Genomic DNA, 25,935 nt, shown 5'->3' on the forward strand with positions numbered 1-25,935 from the left:
GCCAGCTCAAGACTTTAAACCTGGCTGCATGGCAAATTACCTAAACAACCAGCTAACACCTCTATCCAAAGCTGTTATGGATGTCATTCTGGAGGCCAGGAGGCCCAGCACCAGGAAAACCTATTCAGACAAATGGAAAAGATTTTTGCGCCTGGAACCAGGCTAAAGGCCAAAATGCCCTTGGTCCAAACGTTCCTCAGAGTCTACAATATTTAACTGAGATGTTGCACAAAGGACTTTCCTTTTCATCTATTAAGATCCACGCCTCAGCAATTTCAGCTCATTACAACACGGATCCTCCTTTATTCTCACATCCACTCCTAAGACAGTACCTCAGAGGGGCTAAGAACATAAGACCACCAAGGAGAGCACCAACATCTACTTGGGATCTCAACTTTGTTCTGGAAAAGCTTACACTGCTGCCCTTTGAACCAGCTTTTTCAGCTGATTTAAAATTTCTTTCATGGAAAACTGCCCTGCTACTAGCAATAACCTCTGCTAGAAGAGTCTGAGCTGCAGGCACTAATGGCAGTGGAGCCTTTCCTCATTTTTCATCAAGACAGAGTCTCTCTACGAACTAACCCTTCCTTTATGCCAAAGGTGGTATCCATTGTGGCCCTAAACCAAACCATTCATTTGCCCACCTTTTTCCCAAATCCTCAGAACAAAGGAGAAAGACTCCTGCACTCTTTGGACATTCACAGGCAATTACGTTACTACTTAGATAAAACTAAGGCTTTCAGAAAAACTGACCAGCTCTTTGTAGCCTATGCTACAGGATCACAAGGAAAAGCTATCTCAAAACAGACCATTTCTAAATGGATAGGGCATTGCATACATTTCTGCTACACGCATCATGAGAAAATGGGTACCTGCTAACGTTAGGACCCACTCCACCAGAGCTGCAGCTACATCAGCAGCCTTTCTCAGGGGAGTGCCAACCAAGGATATTCTGGAAGCTGCAACTTGAGTTCAGTGCACACCTTCACCAAACACTATCACTTACCTCTATATTCTAAGACTAGAGCTGGTTTTGCCACTGCAGTTTTGCAGGGCCTACTAGCTTCTAACCCTGTTTAACTCCACCTCCCATCCTTAGCTTTGGGATTCAACCCAAGTTTGATGACTGCAGCAGGGCAACACGATGAACATAATACAGTTTTGTACCTACCCTCTGAACTAGCTGAACTTATCTATACCACTCTATCCTATACAACCTCTGTGGTGTATTTGCTTGTGCTTAAAGGTATTGTTTTATTTTTATCTAGCTCTATATATATATATATATATATATATATATATATATATATATATATATATATGTTGCCTACCTATTGGGGGCACCTGACATACTCAAACTGGATTCAGGCCTAACACAAACAATTACACATCAATTCCACTGACTCGTTCAGATCCCACAATAAGTCCAATAAAATGAATGCATAAACGAATGTTACAGCTTACAATATTGAGTGTGCCAGGAATCACAAAAACATTTAAAAACTCTTCAGCTCATAACTTACAACCGAACGATGATAAAACATCCAAAATATTTTTCATTGTCATATTTGTGCATTATAAATTTTCCTCATCAATTCAATATTACTCTTTATATCAACCATTCATATTATTTGGGAAATGCATCTGTTTCTTTCACCTCGTCGCAGGATCCACTGTTTTCCTTGCCTCAGCAGACTGTATGTCCACTCCCACCCCTAGAAGTAGATGTCCCTTTCTAAGAAGACAAAGTATTTCTGTTGCATTTAACATGGAAATACAGTACTTTGTTCATTAATTTAGGTAGTGAAGCAGTGTCTGTTCAGTCTTGCGTGAGGTTATGGTGTCTCAGGAGCATGGTCTTCATATGGCCATTGCAATGATGAACTGGATTAATGCACTTGGGTGGCGAACCAAATCGGGCTGGTGCCTGCCTACTCCATAAACAAACCGGCTCACTGAAGAAAGGACCAACCATCTTGTTACAGCTGCTGCTACTCAGTAGGGATAGATGAAGACACATATAACGAAACTGCTCCCGATCCGGTAAAAAGTAAGTCTTGCTTCACAATACTATAGCTTGCATTATACCAACCTGATTACTCTACTGGAAAACTCAATTTACTAGTACAAGTTCTAATTTCATTGCGCTATGGTTGACTTTTCTTCAAACACTGTGCTATTAGTCAGCTTAAAAAAGGAGCAGAAAGTCCACAGTGAGGCCGCTGTCACCATTTTGATTTTTCATCAGCTTCAAAGTACTTTTCCTGGGCAGATAAACTTTCATTACTGATAACGGCAGTTAAGGCTGTCATCAACATATGGTCTTTGCACAGAGATGGATCGGGATAGTAGTGTGGTTCCATAGTACGGCTTGGTGAGGAAAGGTAAAAGTTATGACTTGTGGGTTGCCTTTCCAACCTTAGTATTGCCAGTGATCATCCAATCAACTTAAAATAGTTTGCAGTTGGAGGCACATATGGTTTTGCTATTGTAAGATCAGACAACTTTGGGAGAGGTATGCCCCCCTCCCCCCCAGTAGTGTATGGCTTTAGAAGTCAGGATGTACAAGTAAGCAAGCTGGTGGGGAGTTCACAGGAGAGGTTGCTAATGTTGCAGTCTCAATACCTCAACAGGTGGCACACACCCCTTTGCTACTGCAGAAGGCTGTGGGTTCTATTCTCACTCCAAGTACTTAGATTCATTTTCAGATATTGACACTGCAGTGCAGCATTGGGAGTCATTGCATTTCTGAGTATGACATCTTTCAGATGAGACACTAAAGCAAGAGCCCTATCTTCACGAACCGGTATAGGTAAGGTATATGTAAATGATCCCATAGCACCTTCTATTTTTATTCTTTGTTAATGTAAAGAATGTTTTTTGGGTTTTTTTTTGCTGATATTGCTTTAAACTTTGGTGCACTGCTTGGATTGGTAATCAGTGATTGGGTCAGGTGACTACGTTTGAGCATGATTTAAATGTGCTTCTACTGATGTATTTTTAGATTCTGAGGATGTCTTTTGTTACAATCAGATGAAAGCGCTCAATCTTTTGGTGAATAAATTTTGCTGTTTTTAAGCAGTGTGGCTTTTGCTTGGAGCACTTGGGCTGTTTATTTGGTTGAATGTAAAAGATCCCATGGCACCTGGCAAAATCAGAGCAGGAAGGTTCCTGGTGCCCCAATTAAATTTCCTCTAGTCAGTTTGAATACCACCTCTGGTCTCCCCTAAAAAGAGGCCATTGATCTACTGGGACTATCCTGTGCAACAGAGTAAATAAATAATTCACTGCTTGGTGTGTAAAATGTGTGTTGTATGTATTAGGTGCTTTTATACTGGAGGCGTTTGAAAATGAAAGAGAATAGAGTAGAAAAATTCAGTGTGTTTTGCAAATATTAATGTGATCTTCTGCAGTGAAGAACTGTAATTGTTTAGCAGAAGCCAGGAGTGTGTGGTGTTCTACCTGAGCAGCATGTAACCAGAACTGAATCTGTCTTATGCCAGTTAATTTCTAGCACAAATGTCTCCCCCCTACAACTCTGAAATTGTTGAAGCAGATATTTAAGAATGAATAGATGTACTAATCTGGAATATCACATATTATACCATGACCCCCCCCCATTAATATTCCAAAACGTGCACGCTGATTGGCCAGCGTGCACATTGTAAATCGACTTATACTAATGGAAAAAGGGCTGGTCGTCCGGACTTTTTCCATTAGTATAAGTCTTTTTTTGAAACACTGTCTCGCTATGTTAAAAGAGTTTAACATAGCGACACAGGTTTAAAAAAAGCAACGGAGATCTCAGTTGCTTTTTTTAAAGCTGTCTCGCTATGTTAAACTCCTTTAACATAGCGACACAGTATGTAAAAAGCAACGGAGATCTTGCTTTCTCCGTTGCTTTTTTTTAAACCTGTCTCGCTATGTTAAACCCATCTAACATAGCGAGACAGGTTTAAAAAAAAAAAAGCAACGGAGAAAGCAAGATCTCCGTTGCTTTTTACTGTTTTGCTATGTTAAATGGGTTTAACATAGTGAGACGGCTTTAAAATAAGCAACGTACATCTCCGTTGCTTATTTTAAAGCCGCCTATATGTTAAACCCATCTAACATAGAGACAGGTTTAAAAAAAGCAATGGAAAGCAAGATCTCCATTGCTTTTTTGTTGCTATGTTAAATGGGTTTAACATAGCGAGACAGCTTTAAAATAAGCAACGGACATCTCCGTTGCTTATTTTAAAGCTGTCTCGCTATGTTAAACCCATTTAACATAGCGAAATATTAAAAAGCAACGGAGATCTTGCTTTCTCTGATGCTTTTGCCTACAGCTCTAATGTACTGCATAGGCATGCGCAGTACATCAGAACTGCCGCGGATGCCAGACAGCTGCGGAAGGGCAGCAAAGAGGCATTATACAATGCCATTATTTAAGAAAAGTAATTGTTTCTTTTTTTAAATAATGTCATAGTATAATAGCAATAACCCACTTCTGGGTGTGGGTAATGCGGGATTTACCCATGGTTGTCTTTGTTTGGTCCCTCGGGCTTTGCCCTCGGGACCAAACCACGCCAACCGTGGGTAAATCCCGCATTTCCCAGACCCAGGCGTGGGTTATTGCTATATTATCTTTCAATCCCCAGCTATAATAACACCTATACTACTGATGTTTTTGTAAATTGGACAAACTGCAAAATGTTTTTTTTAATTGCCTTTCTGAAGTTCCTGTTTAGGGCAACTGTTGGTCTTAATGGGTATTGTACCATTTTTCGTATAGAGTTAGTTTCTGGAAAATCGGCACACTCCCTAAAACAATGATGTATGCAATGTAGTATCTCAAAATCACAAGATCTGGTGGTGGCATTTACTGGAGTGTTTTAACTTTGTAACTTTAAGGAAATGGTCTATAAAATGACATAAAATAATAATATTGTGTTTAATGTGCTATTGAGGTATATTCATGTTTATTTAAAATTTTTGTCTTATGATTAGCATTGTATTGAAAAAGGCAGCGGCTGTAGAACAGAGATGAACATTCTTGCTGCATGGCAAAGAGGATATACAGGAAAAGGCATTGTGGTAACAATTCTGGATGATGGACTTGAAAGAAACCACCCTGATCTCAAGCCTAATTATGTAAGTCAACCGATAGTTTTCAGAATAGTGAGAATGTTAGATCTTTTAATTGTCCCTGCTTTGATTTGATCATTTTCCATTCATTTTCTTTCCACTGACCTGACTCTGTTAACAGTGAATTGTGAAACCAGTCATGTGGTGATTGTGATGATAGACTGCAACAAAGTGAAACTTCAGTCTGACTTGTTTATGTATAGATTGTGTCTCCTTCCTTGCTGCTGGTGATATGGACTCACATAGTCTTTATAATGCCAGAGGACCAGTCAAATCAAGGGTGGTAGAAAGAGTGCCGCTGGATGGGTTACCTTTCTTTGGGAATAGGAGTGGATTTCCTGTAGATTCTGTTAAATTAACAGTGGACACTCCGGGGAAGGGAGGCTGCACTGAGGTTGTATTTAATGGGAGAAGTAGCCCTTGAAATAACGAGTCAACTTGAATGAGAAAGGTAAGCTAGCTCTTTGGATAGATGATTAAAGAGCCCCCCCCATGAAGGTTTATTCCCTCCCACTCCTTGCTCTCATTCTAGGAGGAAAGCAATTTATGGAAATAGTAAACCAAATTATAGCTGCTTTATGGGGATCTGAAGCACGTAGAATGAAGGATTGAATATACAAGGGGTAGAGTAAATATTTTCTTGATCTGGAATGGTACATTTTGTTGGTTTATTTGATTTTCATTTCTGGGACATACTTGTATCAGGGGTGAATGCCTTGCCAAGTGAATGTAGGAAGAATGTTGCAGGTTTGTTGAACAATAAAAAAAATTGAGATAGTATGATTATCCTTTCATTTTCATAAAGATAATGCCTGCTATGCAGTACGAGTGTTAATGCTAATTATTTGGTAACTTGTGCCTCAGTAATTATATGCATGCTGTCAGATTTTTTTCCCCAATCACACGCATGTAGTACCAAGAAGGGGGGGTTATTCTGGATATTTTAGTGGAAATGTACCTACTCGTTATGAAATAGAAATGCTTCCTGCCAAAAAGCAAATGAGATTTTTTTTTTCCCCTTTTAGATGAAGGGACTTGGAATAATGTTTTTGGTTTCCCATCTGGCATTTATCCATAGCTATGGTGGCTGACTACAGAGGTCCCATTCAGCTGTGCCAAATCTGTGCTTGTAGAGGTGTCACTCATCTGTGCCATGATTGCATAACACTCTGTCAGTCTCCCTTACAATTAAGAGCCATCACTGACCTTTCCTATGCGAGTGAGCCTTGCTGTCTGCATGATCACTATCCAAACCTGAGTCACTGGTGGCTGACAGGAGTGTATCTGCCATACTGCAGCATAGGCTGTCCTGTGGCATTTTTAACTAGATTAAATATATACATTGTTCAGGATTGCAGTTTCAGCTCATTTACAGATTTTGTGTTAAACTCCACATTAGTAACTGTTTATGAAGCTTAAAGCAGATATTTTCTTTCTGGTAAACTGCCTGTAGCTGATAGTGTCCAGGTAGTTTATGGGGGGGGGGGACAAACTGGCTAAAGTTGTAAAATTATAAATAGCTGTTCTTATAGGGTTAACCCTCAGCCATATGCACCTCCAACCCTTGTACCATTTCCTTTTACTGGTCTGGGCAAGCCTAACATAGCTCAATTCTGGGTGAGCCTCTTCCTCCAGTGGACCTTATCCTTGGGTATACCATATAAACATCTAAAAAACAACCAAACGTCCAGTTAAAGAATGCCCGACAGTCAACTTAGGAACCACTCTTTAATAACAAAGTTGAGCACTTTTGTCGAGGTACAATGACTTCTTCACGACTGATAAAACTTTAACACAGTTCTTATATGTTCAAATCATATCACATGATGTACTCAATCCCCAGTCTCCCATTGTGAGCACAACACAACTTACCTAAAGGTTTCATTTAAAATCTACAAAAGAAAAAGTAAATATTTAAATAAATAAAAAACACAAATAAAACTTTAGTTCAAAAGCTTGTAAACGTAATAAACAATAAGGTTTTAAAAAATGCATTTGTTTTCTTGATATGTAAAAGTATCAAAAACATCATTAATGCATTCATTGTATGCAAATATTGCGAACAAACTGAGGAGGGCACCAGCTCACCCTACATTTAAAAAAAAAAAAAAAGATTTTAAGTCCCAATATACTAGAAATAGAAACTATTTCATTAAGTCCTGGATAAGCTGTAGAAACCGTTCTTAACTGTCATTTGAGCTCCATATGCTCAAGGATGTCATTTTTGTCCTCCCCCCGGAACCCATCATAACCTGATCAGTGACATAACATGTAAAACTATTAAACATGTCCTTTAAGTGCATATATAAAGCATTCTGTTCATCCATTTTATTAATGTTGTAAAGGTGATGCTAAATCCTAGATTTTAAAGATTGGATGGTTTTCACTGATATAAAAGCTAGGGCATTGTTGATACTGAGCTACATAAATAACACCCGTACTAGAACACAAGTAGTTACATTTAAGATTGGTCATCCCAAACCCATGAATGGTGAAGCAGGACCCTCAAAAATAATCCTACATTGGCTACATTGCCCACACTTTATCATCGAACCTATATTACCCCTTGATCCCCATACATTCTAATAAGGTCTTGAAACAGGAGTTTTTTTTATAAATTATGCTAGGGGCTTTGCCCAAGATAATCGGGTATTCATGATCAACAGAAAATATATTACAGTTCCTATAAATAATGGTCTTGTTGCCTTGAAGTCAGATGTAAAAGTTAGACCTTTTAGCAAAATCATTAGAAATATTTTCGGAGCCTTACTAATTTCATTGCAAAGTCCTTTGCCCAACAGTGGAGAAATAAATGCCCATTTGTCCTTCTGAGCCTGACTTCATTTTGAATCTCATTCAGAAAGTTACAGGGGTAACCCTAACTAGTAACATTGTTTTTTAAAATTTGACATTCTATTCCAAACCTGTCCTCCTTCAAAACCGTTCTTAATACCTACACAAATTGCCCCTTGATCAGTGACCTTTTCTGGTGTACTGGATGCCAACTACTATATTGTAGTAAAGACTTGGAATACATAGGTTTCCTATATATACATGAATCAAAACATCCTTGTTCCCCATTCTTACAAATGATGACATCCAAATAGTTAATTTGGTCAGAGGAAATGGTGAAAGTGAATTCAAGAAACCCTGTGGTGGATTGCAAAAAATCAAGGAACTCATTGAATTTGTCATTGGTATCTTTCCAAAAATTAATGATGTCATCCAGAAACCTTCCATAAAGAGATCAACTTGACCAGTACTGTGACAGAAACATTAGGTTTTTCCTCCCAGTAAGCCATAATGATATTAGCAAAACATGATGTCCCCATTGGCTGCCCCAGAAAAGTGTCGGAAAAGTTGATTTTCAAATATAATAAAGTTTTTTAAGACAGCACTCATTAAGGTGGGTTAGGGTTTTAACTTTTGTGTGGTCAAGGACATTGTCCTCCATTGCAAACAACTTTCAGAGGCTCATTCTAGCTGTGCTTCTTATGCTGGATTTGGATGCTTTGGTTTTGCTCCATCAGGCTGGCAGTCCTTCATTGATTAAGATCAGCAATGTCCTTCAGATCTCTAAAAACTTTGACACACTTGTTCAAAATGCATTATTGGTATATTTGGAGTCTATCTAAAGCTCAGTTCAGTACCTAGTGACTGCCAAGTCCTTTCTAATAATGGTGACAAGCTGGAAGTCACTTCTGGCAGAGGCATACTAATGGAGTGGCAGAGGGTGCAGTCCACCCTGAGTGCAGACACTAAGGGGGGCATAACATTAAAAAAAAAGAGAGAAATTTTTAGTGAAATATTTTTCACTCTAAGTGAAACTGCAACACCTGTCCTAAACGGACGTCCAAGATGTCCTGCATGCTTCCCGCTACTGCTCCTAAAAGACCTGACTGAGTGGGACAACTAAACATCTAGTCTCTGTAATAAGTAGGGCAAAGCACTGTAGGTGCTGTTTGGGGAAATGTTTAATTTTAATGTCATTCAGTGCTTGTGCATACATGGACAGAATACTGCAGGGGTCATTGGAGGAAATTATTCATTCTGGTGCTTGTACATAAGAGATGACTGATGAAGGGGTTATTGGGGGAAGTGATTCATTCTGGCGGTTGTGTATATCTGGAGATGACAGCTGAAGGGGTCATTGGGGGAAATATTTCAGTTTAGTGTCATTTGAGTACTTGTACATATGTGGACAGGCTGCTGAAGGGGTCGTTGGAACTATTTTTTTCTGGCGCTTGTGCTTCCATGGTTAACTGCTGAAGCAATCTTTGGGGGGAAATGTTTCATTTTGGTATAGTTTGAGTGTTTTTGTATACATGGACAAACTGCTGAAGGGGTCATAGGGGGATGTTTAATTTTGGTGGTGGTGAAATGCCCGTGCATACATAGTCAAACTACTGAAGGGATTGCCAAGACATTTAAAGAAAGAAGACTAACAATGTAGCTACACTGCCTCATAGGCAGCAATGCAACAAAGTCGAGCATAATTTTAATATATATTCTTCATGCTTCTTAAAAACAAGGATATAGTAAATCCTTCCAGTATAATTCCCCAAAGAGTAATCCCCTTAAGATCAAGCTCACCAAAATTTAAAAGTTTTTTTTTTTTGGCTAAGGGTCAGGCTGCAGCCTCCCCTGCATCCCCAATGTGTGGTCAAGCTTCCCAATCCCTTTAAATTGATATAATTAGTATTTTCTTGGTCATTGAAAAAAGTAACATATGTCTCTGTCCTTCATGAAAGCAGCATCGGGGGGCATGACTCTCAACCTCTTAGTACAAGAAATCTGAACCAAGCTTAAAATAATGGGGTCAAAGGCCCAAAAATATGTACATGTTTTAAATATTGCTCTTAAGTTTAAATTTAGAAAGTTACTAGAATAACATGATTTGTATTGGTATGAATTATCTGAAGGAAATGAAGTCTGAAAGACAAATGTATGTCATTGAGTTCAGTCCTCACTGATTCACCAGAAAAATGCATTTTATGAGGTGAAAATCTGGACATTCTAAAAAAAATATGGGCAGCTGAGCAGTGTGGTCAAGGGCCAGGACTAAGTACTCAGCACATGCTTCTTATCTCTGAAAGTCCGTTTCAAAATTAAAATTAATTAAAGGTGTTCGATCAACTATGAGTGAAAATAAATTGACATATCTGGCTGGATTTACTTTATAATCTTCAAATACTAAAATCTCGAATTTCAGTATCTCTACTATAAAGCCGAACATTCACGATATCGAAACCCCAAAAGTGCGAAATTCAAAATCGTAACTTTTAAATACACCCTCAACCACACAAACATACATGCATACACCTTCCTCCACACACTACAACAAACCAACAAAACACACAGCAACAAGAATACACACACCTACCCTACATATGTGTACATGTGCACCCCCAACACCCCCACTACTTTAACTCCAAGGACACACTAACAAGACAGACACTAAACTCACCACTACATACTCTCTATTCCCCTTGCACAAGTTGGGAACTGCTGATTGAGGGCTCAGTGTCTGTTATTCTAAAAGTGTATTAGTTCTGGTTTAAGCACTTGGGCATCAGGCCAGTTATTTTACATTAAGAAGGTTCGTGGTCTGCACTCTTGTGGGAGGAGAGGCTAGACTCTGCCCTTCTGAGCTGGGAATTTCTGGTTAAAGGTTTATAGTGCCTGCATATTTGAACTGTTTCTTACTGAAATTGGTACACCTTGTTTGCTGTAGCATAGACTAGATCCAGGCCTGCTGAATCTAGCTTTATTTGTATGCTTGTTGTTTGTTTGCTTGTTGTTTCCCTGAAACGCTAATTCCACCTAAAATGCGGCTTTTCAGCGCTTCTGTGGATCCCTAGTGATATCTGCATTGCTTACTGTACTTATTTCCTTGTTTCACTTGAAAGAAAGCTACTGTTTGTCATTTTTGCATTTGTTACCTATAACACATTGCATTTAAGTTACCTGGCACTTGCTCACTAAAGCAGTTATATAAGTCAGCACTAAAATATTAAAAGCACTACACCCTCACAAACTCCCCTTGAGTACCTCATTCCCCATTGGCCCTTTTTTTCTATTATAAAGGAATTCCCAATACTATTCTAGCATGTCCAAAGGTCAGTTGTCAATCTCCTCTCCGGTCCAGCTGGTGAATCTGGGAATCTTGAGGCAATGTTACAACTGCCTCATGTACACAGACAACCCTCTCCTCCTCCCAACAAATTCCAACACATGTAAGAGATGTAACCATATAGCCATACTGTAGGCTAAGCTCTCTCAACTCAGTACTGGCAAAACCAGTCAGGAGGAGAAGGAAACCACACTCACTACAATTCCAGTCTCACATAGACCTACCACGACAGCAAACCAAACACATAAACATACAAAAACATACTCGGAGGCTCTAAATAAAAATCTGCCTAAGCAGCAGAGGCCTCCAAAGCAGACACCCAAGCAACCACTACCCCAAAACAAAACACATAGCTCACAAAGCCAGTGTGCCAAACAGTCACAGCCCTTAAGGCTAAACAACACACTTGATACACTTGTAATAGGTGACTCTATCGTCAGGCACACTGACGTCCCGCTCACCAGGCTGAACAAGGAGAAGGTCACGATGAGCTGCCTGTCTGGCGCTAGGATCCGCCACATAACACAAGCACTCAGGTCACTCCAAGGCAAGTACAAATATGACTCCGTCATTGTCCATGCTGGTGTGAATGACCTGAGACATACCTCCCTGGACTACATGAAAAGAGACATAGAGGAGCTCTCTGAGCATGTAGCCCAGGCCGGTATGACCCTGACCTTGAGTAGCATCTTACCCTCACCAAGAATGATGCCACAATATGAAGACAAGATGATAAATTTCAACAATTGGCTTAAGTATTGGTGTCATTCAAAGGGGATCCAATGCCTGTCAACCTGGGATGACATGCTCGACAAGCCACGATGCTTCGCTAGGGATGGCTTGCACCTGTCACCCCTGGACTTTCGGATATTGGCAAAGGCTCTTGCTACCCCCATAGTGCCTTTTTTAGGAAAGGCTCAAAAGACAAACCCACCTCCATAGGTATCACAAGGGATAAGAAACTAAGAATAATGCTACTCAACGCCAGAAGTCTAAACCTCAAGATGCATGCACTCAAAACTCTCCTTAGCATGGAGAACATAGATATCTGTGCAGTAACAGAAACCTGGTTCAAGGCTCCCGAGAGCACCCCAGCACTACCAGGTTATACCTCATACCATGCTTTTCGGCCCCAAAACTTGGACCGAACCACAAAAGGAGGGGGAGTATCAATATTCATCAAAGATACCCACACCTCCAGGTTGGTGGCACAGCGCATCAGAGACTATCCATGTGCAGCTAACAGTGGGTAAAACTGCCTTCCAGTTTATAGCCTGCTACAGACCACCCTCCCAAACCCAGGAACCCCACTCAGCCTTCCTGAGAACACTGGAAAATATGAAGGTCTCTCCAAACACCATTATATTGGGCGACTTCAACTACCCAAACATAGACTTGGGAGCATTACTCTAGCTCCAACACCCTAGCCCAAAGGTTCCTAGAATTTATAAACTCAAATGCTATGGAACAACTTGTTACCACTCCCACAAGAAGGGAAAACATACTGGACCTGATCATCACCAACATGGGGACTCTATGCTCCAGACCAGAAGTGTATCCCTCACTGGTAAGATCAGACCATAAACTAATCTCACTGGATATTCGCATCCCGACTCCACCCCCTGCCCTGAAAACCACAGAGAAAAACTTCTCTAAATCAAATTTCACACTCCTCAAAACCGAGGTGGAATCCTTCAAAGCCCCCGGGCCTATGGAAAATACGGCCTAGACCGCAGAATCCTTTGTAAACAAATTCTATGAACACCTTCAGGAATGCATGGATCATGCAATCCCAAATAAAACCAAGACCCAATCCTCCAAACACAGACGTCCTGTCTGATGGACCCCAGCCATAAACAAACTATGCAATAGAAGGAGGAAGCTACTACATGATAGAGCAAAATCCTAAAAAGGGAAGGCATCTCTGATCAGTATTAGCAAAAAACTATGGGCACTCAAAATCGTCTAAGGCCAGCTTCGAGAGAAAAATTGCACAGGACACTAAGGATAATCACAAGGCTTTCTTAAGTTATGTTAGGAACCTGGGTGGGAATTCCCAGATATGCTCAGAATTAGTCCAAAATGACAAAAAATACACCGAACCCACAGACATTGCCAACATCCTAGCTGACAGGTTCAGCAAACTCCCCTCCCCACCAAAAGGGCAAATATCTATCCCAGCAGAGTGCTTCCCCCCTGACATCTCAGATGCTCAGGTAAGAGCTGCCCTCTCCAAAGCAAAAAACACAGCATCAATGGAACCAGATGGTGTCCCAGGCTGCATCCTACATGAACTCCAAGAAGAACTAAACCCAAACATAAAACTACTGTTCAATCTCAGCCTTACTACAGGATATGTACCCAAAGAGTGGCGTACAGCAACAGTGGTCCCTCTCCACAAAGGAGGTGCCTCAATGGATCCTGGAAACTATCGCCCTATAAGCCTGACTAGCTTGGTCTGCAAAGCTATGGAAAGGATCATCATGGACCTCATAAATAAAGAGATTGGGGACCTACAGACACTGGATCCTACCCAGTTCGGCTTTAAGGGCAGATCCTGCCTCTTAAACCTGGTTGATTTCTTTGAAACAGTCGCCAAGGCCATTGACGAGGGGAAGGTGGTCCACACAGCCTACATGGACCTCGCAAAAGCCTTCAATACAATACCCCACTCTGGCATTATAGATAAGCTTAACCAGCTTAAATATAAACCCCTATATCACTAGATGGTTTGCAAACTGGCTCAAGGACAGAACCCACATGGTTAGAATTGCTGGAGCCATGTCAGACTCCAAACCAGTTACAAGTGGTGTCCCACAAGGCTCTTTCCTGGGACCTCTCTTGTTCGGTATATATTTCTCGGAGGTACAGGCCAACACGGAAGGACTGTGGCTGAACAAGTTCACAGATGACTGAAAACTGGGAACCATAATCGACTCTCCAGCCGACACAAGCATCCTCCAAAAGGGCCTCATAGAAACAGACAACTGGTGCCAGAGCCATGGCCTCAAGCTAAATGCCAAAAAGTGTATAGTCATCCCCTTTGGCAAAAAGAAAGTGCCCACAAATTACTACATAGGTGGTAATCCATTAAGTACAGAAGAAGTAATTAGGGACCTGGGGACCAAAGTTGATGGCAATCTCTCATTTGACAACCACGTGGCCAAAGTGGTTAGAAAAATATTTTATATAGCCCACCTAATCATGAAGGGATTCACATCTAGATCAGGGGAGGTCATTGTGCCTCTTTACTCATCCCTCGTCAGGCCCATAATTGAGTACAATGCCCCTTTTGGGATGTACCTTACCAGACACCTGCAGCAACTGGAAAGACCCCAAAAGTACCTCACCAAGAGGATCAAAGGACTCAAACAGATGCCATATGCTGCCCGGTTAAAGAAACTCCAGCTCTACTCAGGGGCATACCCCCTGCTCAGAGGCGATCTGTGCCTGACGTATAAAGCCATGTCCAACCCGGAATTAATGGACACGCTGCACCTCAGAAAATCCAAATCCCATTGAGCTACACGCTCGAGAGACTTGAACCTCAGCACTGAAATAAATAAGACATGCTGGAGGAACAGATTCATAACCCAGAGGCTCCCTTCACTCTGGAATAAAATCCCAGTCCAGGTTAGGCAGAGTCCCTCATTGACTCTCTTCAAGAGGAATCTTGATGAGTGGATGGGAGATTGTAGGTTTACCCCGGGTATCACTTCTGTGTCACTGTTTGACCGAGGCACAGTATACTAACCTCAAAAAAGGGCATAGCAAAATTAATTTAAAATGGGTGGTGAAAGCCAAACACACTCTGGCTAGGCTTATAAATGCCCTAGGGTAGATAGCCTAGTATGAACCTATAAACCTATGAACAAACACACACCACATATGTACAAACACCACCACTCTCAACACTTACACACTCACACTCTTACCTACCTACCCTAACCTACACCTAAAACTTCCCAACACATTCACATACACTCAAATCCCTACCCCAAGCCCTAAAAAAAAACACTTAACCTGAATCTCCACATATATCCACACAACGGCAGTCAAACCATATCCCACAGCACACCGCACCTTACAAACACAGCAAATCCTACATGCTGCGCCACCACGACTGCAAATTCGACACTTTGAATTCGATCAAGTGCAGTTTCGCTCAACTGCACTTTCAGCATTTTCATCTCAAGATACTGATATTCGAGATTTCAGTATTTTGAGATAGTAAAGTGCTTCCATCTGGCTATATTGAGCATCAGTATGCGAAGAAGAAAACTTTTGACAAAGTCATTGATTAATTTGCAGAAGTTAAGGCTCGGAAATAGAAATTGTAATGTTTTATACTGCTACAATCCAATTTGAAGGAGTACTTCTTCCTTCTTCAAGAATACTATAATGTAATGTTTTTGCTTGTATTGGCTAATATTTTCATTTATTTATTTACTGGCATGATAATATACAAAGTTAAAGGGAAAACTTCACTGTTTTATTTTCATAATTATTATTAAAACCAATTGCCATAGTGGAGGGGGGTGTTAGAAACAAATCTCCACTCTGGAGGGGGATACATTTTTTTATCAGCTCCAGATGTCAAACATGCAAGGTATGTCACTGCTTCTGCTATTTAAGTGTATGTCTTGACCAGCATTTTGACTTTCAGGTTCACATTAATTTTAAAAAAAAAAATTGAATACATTTCCAGTCGACAAAGGTTTTCTGCCCTCTAAGGTGAATATAAATGTACATTTCATAAAGGTATTCTTCAGGTACAACTAGTATACACCCTCATAATCTTTTCTGCATCATCAGAGCCACCTCTCAACCTTACCATTTTATATGTTTATTACCTTATTTACTACTAGGTTGACTTGTTTTCATACAGTTCAGTGTGGAGTTCTTCCTTGCTGGCTATTTAAAATCCAAATCCTATAACTGCCAGCTTAGATCAGACACTCCCTTGTGGACCACTATCACCACTCCAAACCCTGCAGACAAAACTACATTACTGCACAATATAGCTTTTTTTATGCAAAACCTTACATACATAGAAATATTAAAAGCACAGGCATTAATGCTCTTCTAGCCTGCCAATATACCAAAAACAGCTGTTCCCATATGTCCAGGCTGTTCTTAAAAATATCTAAACTAGTACTTGCTTTAATGTAATTTGTTAGTCTGTTCCATGCATCAGCTGCTCTCTGAGAGAACCAATTAGTACACTTCTCATCCCTATAGGATTTTCTACATAGGTTGTCTGATGATTTTGTACTACATTTTGATAACCGCAAACATTCCCAGAGGTAGTTGTCTCTAAATGCCATATAAACTTGAATAAGTTCTGTTCTTAAATATCAATTAGACTGTGTACAAATTCAGATATGTCTTTCATAATAACTTAAATTTTCACATACATGGATGCACTTTGTATATTTCCGCTGTACTCTTTCTGTTTACTTATGCTTGTTTACTTTTAAGTTTTCCATATTTTTATTCCATACTCAAATCTGGGTCTGATGTAATTAAACAATGACTTATTATATTGACATTATTTCTGATTTCTTAGTTTTTCTAAATCTTTATCTATAATTCGGCCATCTATCTGGAGAAGTGTCTTAGGCCTATTGTGAGTAAGTCACCGATAGTTTTAAGAGATACTGAACATTTTTTGAATGAACTGTTTCAATTTTCTAAACAAATAGTTTATGAAAGATTCTTGTTTGTCGCATTAGATGTGGTTTCTCTATTTACTGTAATTCCCAACACAGTAGGTATTGATTATGTTACAAAACTATTAGTAGATTCTGGAGGATTTAACAATGATGAAATATTTTTGATACAAACTTTATTGAATCTAGTACTTCACAATAATATATTTGTGTACAAGGAGATGATATATTGGCAAAAGAATGATGTTGCTATGGGAAGCTCTTGCTCTAATAGTTATGCGAATGCTATGATGGATGTCTGGGAAACTCAATATTTAATGAAGGGTCCATTTAAAGATTTTATTTTATTTTATAAAAGATTTGTGGACGACCTTTTTTTGATTTGGAAGGGAACAGAGCAACAATTGTTAGATTTTATGGATTATATAAATAGTTCATCTGATTTTTTACGTTTTACTTTAAATTTTTCATCCGATGGTATATATTTTCTGGACGTTTATGTTGGTAGGGATGAGAATGGTTATTTGAACAGTAATTTGTATAGGAAAGAGTGCCATGCTAACCAGTTGTTAAACAGGAAAAGCATGCACCCTAATTTTGTATTCAGAAATGTTGCTAGGAATCAATTTTTTAGAACCTCAAGGCTGAATGCTAGGGAAGAAGATTATCAGTATAAAAATAAAACAGCAATAGAATTGCTTGAAAGGGGTTATGAACAGAGAATGGTGGAAACTAACTCTCTAGCAGTTGATTCTATGAGATCAACTGTAGCAAAACCTTATTTTTCAGAGAACTTTAATAGAATAAAATGCTCTACTAATGATAAACTTAGGATGTCCCTTAATTATACTAGGGATGTTAGTTTGTATACAGAGGTTATAAATGACCATTGGAATATTTTAATGACTGATGACCACATTAAGGCATTAGTAGGTACAAAACCACAATTTTCTTTCAAAAATAGGAAGTCCCTTAAGAATGGGCTATGCAGCAACACCTTCAAGAAGCATGTAGTAACAGAGCCTGGTACCAAACCATGTGGTAGCTGCAGGTATTGTAGCTTTGTTTCTGAGAATACTATTTTTAAACATCCAGATACTGGTGAGATTTTTCATATTACTGCAAGTGCTACTTGTGATACTAAGCATGTTGTATATCTTGCTTTTTGTGTTTTATGCAATAAATATTATGTAGGTAAAACTGATCGTTCCCTGAAAGAAAGAATCAGGGAACATTTATATTATATCAAGAAAAAGAATTTTGTTAATGCACTTGCTAAGCATGTTGATAACACGGATGAACAACATACTTTTAAATTTTTAGTGTTGGGTACGACTCATGAGAGTGTACGACATGGTAATATTAGGTGTAGAACAGAAGAACTGGAAGCAAATTGGGAGCGAATTATGGGCATGGCCTTAATGACCATGTACCCATTAAACCAGTTCTTCAAAAAAGACCTCTCCGTAAAATGTAAAAAATAAAATACATATATAAAATATACATATATTCTTAAATATATGTATTTTTGTTTTCCGGTTATAGATTTATATTTAAATGTATGAAATGTATGTACAGTTTTAGCATAGAATTTTTTAAATTGTTTTTATTGAGTGCATCACTTTAATTCTGTAATTATTTGATCACATGATCACTGATGTGTATAAATAAATGTTTCAGTAACTTTGTTTAAACACCTGAAGAAGCTGTATGTGAAAGTGCTTGTGTTACTAATAAAGCTGAGTTACAACGGATTTGCCTTGTACATTTGTTACTTTGGATTCATATAACAATCGATTCTGGAGCCACACCTTTGCTTATTTGACTCGCATTTAGAATTTATATATCTTGCTGTTCTTTATATAGCTTGTCATTCTCAATTTCCACATTGTTCTTTTTATATGATTAGAACTGATACATGTATGTGTGTATGTATATTGTGTGTATATAGATATAGATATAGATATAGATATATATATATATATATATATATATATAGGTGTGTATATATATATATATATATATATATATATATATATATATATATATATATATATAGTGTGTGTGTGTGTGTGTGTATGTGTGCGTATGTGTGCATATATATATATATATATATATATATATATATATAGTGTGTGTGTGTGCATATATGTGTGTGTATATATATATATATATATATATATATGTATGTGTATATGTGTATATATATATATATATGTATATACATGTATATATATATATATATATATATATATATATATGCATTTAACTTGGTACTTGAGTCTATAAATGTGTTTTAAAGATAAGTATAGGTTAGTTTTTATTTGTAAATATACTGTATTAAAGTTTGAAGAAACATTTCTAGATTTATTTGTTTCTAGAATGAGTTTTTATAGATTCATTAGTTTGTATATTGCTTTTAAAATGGGGTTGCAATTAAGTCAGTTGAGCAATTGATTATTGTATGGTTACTATTGGTTTGGATTCCTTTTTAAACATTTCAGCTGAAGCACACTGATCATGTCTGATGAAGCAGTTCATGAAACTGTGAAAACACTGACAATAGATGTTTTATACCATTTCTGGATTTGTTAAATTTTTATGTTCATAACCTGCCTTGGGTTGTTTCACCAAATACTTGTTTGGTCATATTTTTGATTGTAGTGTATTTCGTTACACTACTGGGTGAACCATTTGTTCTTCTCATAGAAAGTAATACTTGGATTCATAATAAATATTCTGTAGAGTTTCCAGCTGAACCTAGGGTAGCTAGATAGCTGTAGCATAGTCCAGATCCAGGCCTGTTGCTTCTGGAGCTGTTTGTAGTGGTCTGTTTGTTCTGAGCACATTTTCCAGGCCACCTTGGCTTGGAAGGGGCCTATCTGCACTTTTGTGAGAATTGTTTAGCACCTGCCAGTCTAGGGCTTGGAATAAGCAACCTGATTGGTCCTTTTTTCCTTCAAGCTTTAGCTTCTGGTATTTAGGCCCTGCAGCTGAGTAGGTTTCTGCTTGTTTTGCACATTGCACAGCACTGTACACTACCATGCAGTTGTGCACCAAAGCTGGACAGTTAAATTCAGCAAAGTTTCCCTTACAACCCAGGCAGAAATATCCATTCGCTGAGCTCCTCTGTGATGGTTTCTGAAAAGCCACCCCTAGTGACAACAGTCTTCAACCTAGCATTATGGACAGTTTGACTACCCTTTTCTACTGCCAACCTTGTTCACTTGGGTCTCTTGAGGCAGTGCAACAATTGCCTCATGTACATAGATAACACATTCTAGTACAGAATGCGAGAGATGTATTTTCACCAAGAATCTAGAATCCATGCTGTTTCACTCAAACCAGTAACACGGAGAAGATTGTCAACTCACCCACCACTACATATTCGCATAGTACCACTACTAGTACACATAGTATGCATCAAACATGTAAATCCACGTATGTGGAGGTTCTCTCGAAAAACTTATCAAAACTGCTACAGCTAACTGTCTCCACAGCACCCATAACACACAGCAACACCAATGTCTCACTTACCAAGCCCATAAGGTGTAACACTCAAACTAATTTTCTCATCATTGGAGACTCAGCAGTGAGATGCACAGATGTCCCACCCACCAGGATGGATGAGATGAATGCACAGATGTCCCACCCACCAGGATGGACGAGATGAAAGTCAGTCAGCTGCCTGTCCACTGCTGGGATTCACCAAATCACTCATGCACTCTGGTCTCTCAGCAACAAGTACCATTATAACTCTGTCATAGTTTATGTTGGTGTGAATGACCTGAGACGTACCTGACTGGACTGTATGAAGAGAGATATGGTTGAGCTCTCAGAGTATGTGTTAGGCAGGTATATCCCTAGCCTTTGAGCAGCATACTACCTTCACCTAGAGTGATGCCACAGTATAAACAAAATAAAAATGATTGATTTCAATAATTGGCTTAGTTTTTGGTGTCATTCCAAGGGTATCCAGTTCCTGTCTGCCTGGGAAGCCATGGTCAACAAACCTCACTGCTTTGCCATTGACTGTTTGCATCTGGCATCCCTAGGCTTTCAGTTGCTGACAAATGCTCTTGCCTCCCTCATAGTGCCTTCTTTTAGGTAAGGTCTCTAACAACATTACCGATTTGAAATTAACCAATCAGAACAAAAGAGGGGTAATGTTGCTAAATGCTAGGAGCTTAAACCAAAAAGCACACTCCCTGGAAGCACTTGTATCACTAGAAGATGTAGATGTCTGTGCAGTCACAGAAACCTGGTTTAAGGCCTCCGAGAGTAACCTGACCCTCTGCAAGGCTACAATGCCTTCCACACCTTTAAACCACAAAATGAATCTGTTAAAACCAAAAGAGGCAGTGTTTCAATCTGTATTTGAGACAAGTCTGTTTAGACTGTACAATTCCATGGAGTTACTCCAGCTCCAAGTTACGTGGGTAGGACCCCATTTAAGTCCTAGCCAGTTATAGATCCTCTCCATGCGTCATGACACTCATGTAGCCTACTTAACCAAACTGAAGACCATCCAAATTTTACAGAACACACACTGGTTGTGGGGGGTTTCAGTTATCCCACAACAACTAGGAAATCTACTCTAGCCCAAACTTGTGCAAAAGTTCTTTGACATTGTGAATTCAAATGCCCTGGAGCAAATTGTCCATACCCTGACAAGAGGAACAAACATTCTAGATCTGATCTTCACCAACATATCCAGTAGGTGCACTGCTGCAACTGTTGGACCCTCATTAGTTAAAAGTGACCACAGATCAGTCCCCTACAAACTGATACTAAACACCAGAACTCACAAAGGATGAAATCAGACTAAAAAACTTCACCAAGGCAAACTATACCCTGCTAGGTAAAGGTATAAATGCATTCTAAGCCCCACCCCAAGTTGATAGTTGTAACTACACCAAAGCTTACTTCAAAGCCCTGTATAATCACTTGTGTAAGTGTATAAACTTGGCTGTACTAAATAGAGTCAAAGCCAGAGCCCCAAGTAAAATCAAGCTGTCATGGTGGACTTTCAGCATCAACAAACTCTACAATAAATGCAAAAAGTTGCTATCCAAGAAAACAGTCAAGGAACCAACAATGGAAAAGCACCCTCCTCAGCCTTAACAGGCAAATAAGACAACTTGTCAAATCTTCCAAAAGCTCCTTCGAGAGAAACCTAGCAAGTGCTGTCAAGGATAAACATAAGGCCTTTTACAGCTATGTACGTGACCTAAAGGGTAAGACCCAAGCATGCACAGAACTGGTTGCCTACAGTATTGCAAACACTGAACTCACCGAGATGGCGAACCTGCTAGCAGGTAAGTTGTTTGAAAATTTCATTCCCGTATTCCCTCCTAACTCGCAGCAAACCCTCCCCCACCTTGCATATCTGAAGAGGAAGTCTTCAAAGGCCTGTCCAAGGCAAAGAACATGGCCTCTATGGGACAAGATGACATCCCAGGCTGTCTTCTAAACAGGCTAAAATGTGAACTAGCATCACCACTAAGTATCCTTTTCAATCATAGCCTAACCACAGGCTTTGTTCCTGTGAAATGGAGAACAGCTGCAGTTATTCCCCTCCACAAAGGTGGCCTAGAAACAGACCTGGGGAATTACAAACCTATAAGCCTGACTAGCCTCATCTGTAAGGCCATGGAGCATATCATTATGAACCTCATAAATAGCCATAGATGATCTCCAAACCCTGGAATCCTACCCAATTCGGTTTTCTGAAAGGCAGATCCTGCGTGTTAAATCTGGTCCATTTCTTTGAAAGTGTGACCAAGGCCATTGATGAGGGCAAATCTGTTGTGAATACAGCATGCCTCAACTTGGCAAAGGCTTTCAACACAATCCCACATTTAGGCATTACCAATAAACTTGGAAAAATGAATGTAAGCCCCTTTGTTGTAAGATGAGTTGCCAACTGGCTTACAAACCAGACACACACTATCAAAGTGTGTGACTCCAGATTAACCACCAGATGTAGGGTGCCAAGAGGTCAGTGCTGTTTGGCATATACAGTACTTTTCAAAGGTTCAGGTCAAAATTAAAGGGTTGTGGCTGACCAGGTTTACAGATGACTGCAAACTAGGTGCAATTGTTGAATCCCCAAATGCCAGTATACTCCAGGATGGTATCTGACCCACGACTGGTGTATTAGTCACGGTCTCAAACTGAATGCAAAGAAATGCATCATCATTCCCTTCAGCACAGTGACCCTTCACACTATCAAATCAGTAAAAATGCCCTAAGTGCCCATGAAGTGGTAAGGGACTTGGGATCACAGGATAACCGTGACCTTAACTTCGGCCACCATGTGTTTTCCATTGTAAGGAAAGCTTTCCACATAGCTCACTTGATGAGCAAAGGCATCACCTTGAGAGCAAAAGAAGTTATAACCCCCTGTACTCTGCACTTATCCACCCCATAATTCAGTATAATGCCCCATTCGGTATGACCTGTGCTAAGCACCTACAGCAGTTGGAGAGACCTCAGAGGTTCTGACAAAGATGATCAAGGGCCTCCAGCATGTACCTTACACAGACTGACTCAAATTCCTGTCACTATACTCCGTATCATATAGACTTGGAGACTTATGTCTGACCTACAGAGCAACCCAAGACCCAAACCTAATGAAGTTACTGCATATCCGTAAATCAAATGGGTGTAGGGCTACCTGTTCTTGGTGCTTGAATATGGTCTGTGACTTAAATAGGACATCTTGGAGGGACAGATTTATTGCCAAGTGATTGCCTTGTGTTTCGAACAGGCTACCAACTCCTGTGAAATATAGCACCTCTATGACACTGTCCAAGGGGAACCTGGACGTGGGGATGGCTCACCATAAATTCTTACCAGGGATAGCATCCACAACACTCTTGGCATGGGCAGTCATCACTAAATGCAGTCTTGGATTTTACTAGCACCTCTACAGTATTACAGTGGGTTAAAATGGCTAGGCTTAAAATGACCTCCAGGGTCAATAGCCTAGTAATCTCTTAGGATCCTAAGATATAAACTAATTCAGCTCATTTAAAATAAATGGAGACTAATTTATCCAGTTAGTGTGATTTTGTGCTCACATTAAATCTGTAGCTTGGACAGATTTTTGAAGTACCTGTATATTATTGATCTTGTTCATACCTCAAGGTTTGACACTGGTTTATTTCATTATTTTAGGGGTTTTTATAACTGACTTCAATAAGTGGCTTAGTTTTTGGTGTCATTCAATGGGGGCAGAATATTTGACAGTCTGGGAGGATATGACTGACCACACTGCTTCACCAGGGATGACCTATATCTGTCCCCTCTAGGGTTTTGATTCAGAGACATTGTTCACCCTCATACTGCCTTTTTTAGGCAATGCCAACCTGTAAAACCTGCCAATGTGATGAAACAAGCAAAGGAAAATATGTAGGTATTCCTGATCAATGTGAGGAGCCTAAACCAACTCCGATTCTTACAAGCCCTCCTGACCATGAAGTACATAGATATCTGTAGTAAGTGTGACATCATTTAAAATGGTGGAGAGCCCTCTGGCTGTGCACAGCTACAATGTCTTCCACATGTTTAGATAAGCTATTGGGTAGTAAGGCAAAAAGGTAGAGGTGACTTAGTCTTCATCCAGAAGAGACTCTTATCAAGGCTGGTAAAGTAGTATGTTGCATTACAGCTTCTTCATGTCTAAATAACCCTCAGAAAAGCCTCATACCACCATATATTAGCTTGTTACAGAACCTACAAGAAAAATGCAGTGTCTTATCAACAGGAGCTGGAATCAGTCTTGAGCCCAATACCATTTTCCTAGGTGGTCTAAACTATCCAACTATAGACTGGGAAACCTACACCACCAGCAGTGCATGAGCACAGAGATTGTTGGACTTTAATACAACCCCCTGGAACAATTAGTATTCACTGGGGGAGGGGGCAACCTCTTGGATCTTGCCCTTATTAATATGGGATCATCTTGCACAATATTGTCTTATTTTGAAGTAAAATTGAAACCAAGGACCCCTTCAAACCAATGTACCTTTAGGAATGTCTCTAAGATGAAATAACCTACTCTTAAGTGATTGGAAAGCTTCAGATTCCTAATAAATCCTATTAACTCTGCTGAGTAATTGGAAATGTACACCACCACACTGTATTGGCATGTAATACCCTGTAGGAGCAAGCACAGAGCAAACTCTGTAAACAAAACTGCATGATGAAACCATAATATCAACAAGCTTTTACAATAAGAGGAAGGTTGGCATAATAATTGGTGTTTAGTTTACAGACATAAGGTACATGATTTGATTTTCATATGGAGTAATTGGCTAGGCTTAAAAATGGCCTACAAAGGTAGTTACTCTAATACTAATCTGGGAACCTATGAAAAAAAGGAAAAAAACTGAGTAAACGTAAGAGCAGTTCCCAAAATGATAGAGCTCTCCTCGTTCAAATAATCAGCTCAGAATCTTAAAATCCACCCAAGTCACAGATTCATAGATAATTACTAGATTAATGACCCCCAGGGGCCCTTTTTAGCCTAATCATGCTTCACAATGTATCTAACATACTTTGATACCCTAGGGTTATTTTAAGAGCTGTATGTAGGCTTGGGCATGGGTGGTCAAGCATTTATAGGCAGTCTCTGCTTTATAGAGAGATAGGTGCCAGACCAAGGGCAAATTTCCTTTTCCCTATCCACTCATAGAAATTATATGCGACTTGGGATAGGGAGGAACTCTGCTTCACATGGATGGGAAGCCTGTTCCAGAGAAGGGATAGTCTGATATTCATACCTTGTCCTCCAACATGTCATATTATGTTACAGATGATATTTAGATCCCTAGATTAGGTAATTATGGTGCTGTTTATTTTGCTGATGTGCAACATATCCATCAGAGTGGGGTCAGATGGTGTTTTTTAGACCAGGCATAAATTGCCTCTCTTTAGTCTGTAAGAGAGAGAGAGCGCCCAGAGATGGGGCTTTTGAGATGGTCCAGATAGGACATG

The 25,935-nt window shown here is 39.6% G+C and overlaps 1 protein-coding gene across 1 annotated transcript in view; it reads left to right on the forward strand.

Moving 5' to 3' along the window:
- The window catches only part of PCSK6 (proprotein convertase subtilisin/kexin type 6), a gene marked incomplete in the record, with an annotated part of 1,289,931 nt that overhangs the window by 141,789 nt on the left and 1,122,207 nt on the right, over nt 1-25,935 (forward strand). The window contains 1 exon segment of the mRNA XM_044078680.1: nt 4,990-5,133. Coding sequence (XP_043934615.1) covers nt 4,990-5,133 — 144 coding nt within the window.

This window comes from Protopterus annectens, chromosome 7.part1, assembly GCF_019279795.1.
Source record: "Protopterus annectens isolate FY-2018-M chromosome 7.part1, PAN1.0, whole genome shotgun sequence".
Classification (NCBI taxonomy): domain Eukaryota; kingdom Metazoa; phylum Chordata; order Ceratodontiformes; family Protopteridae; genus Protopterus; species Protopterus annectens.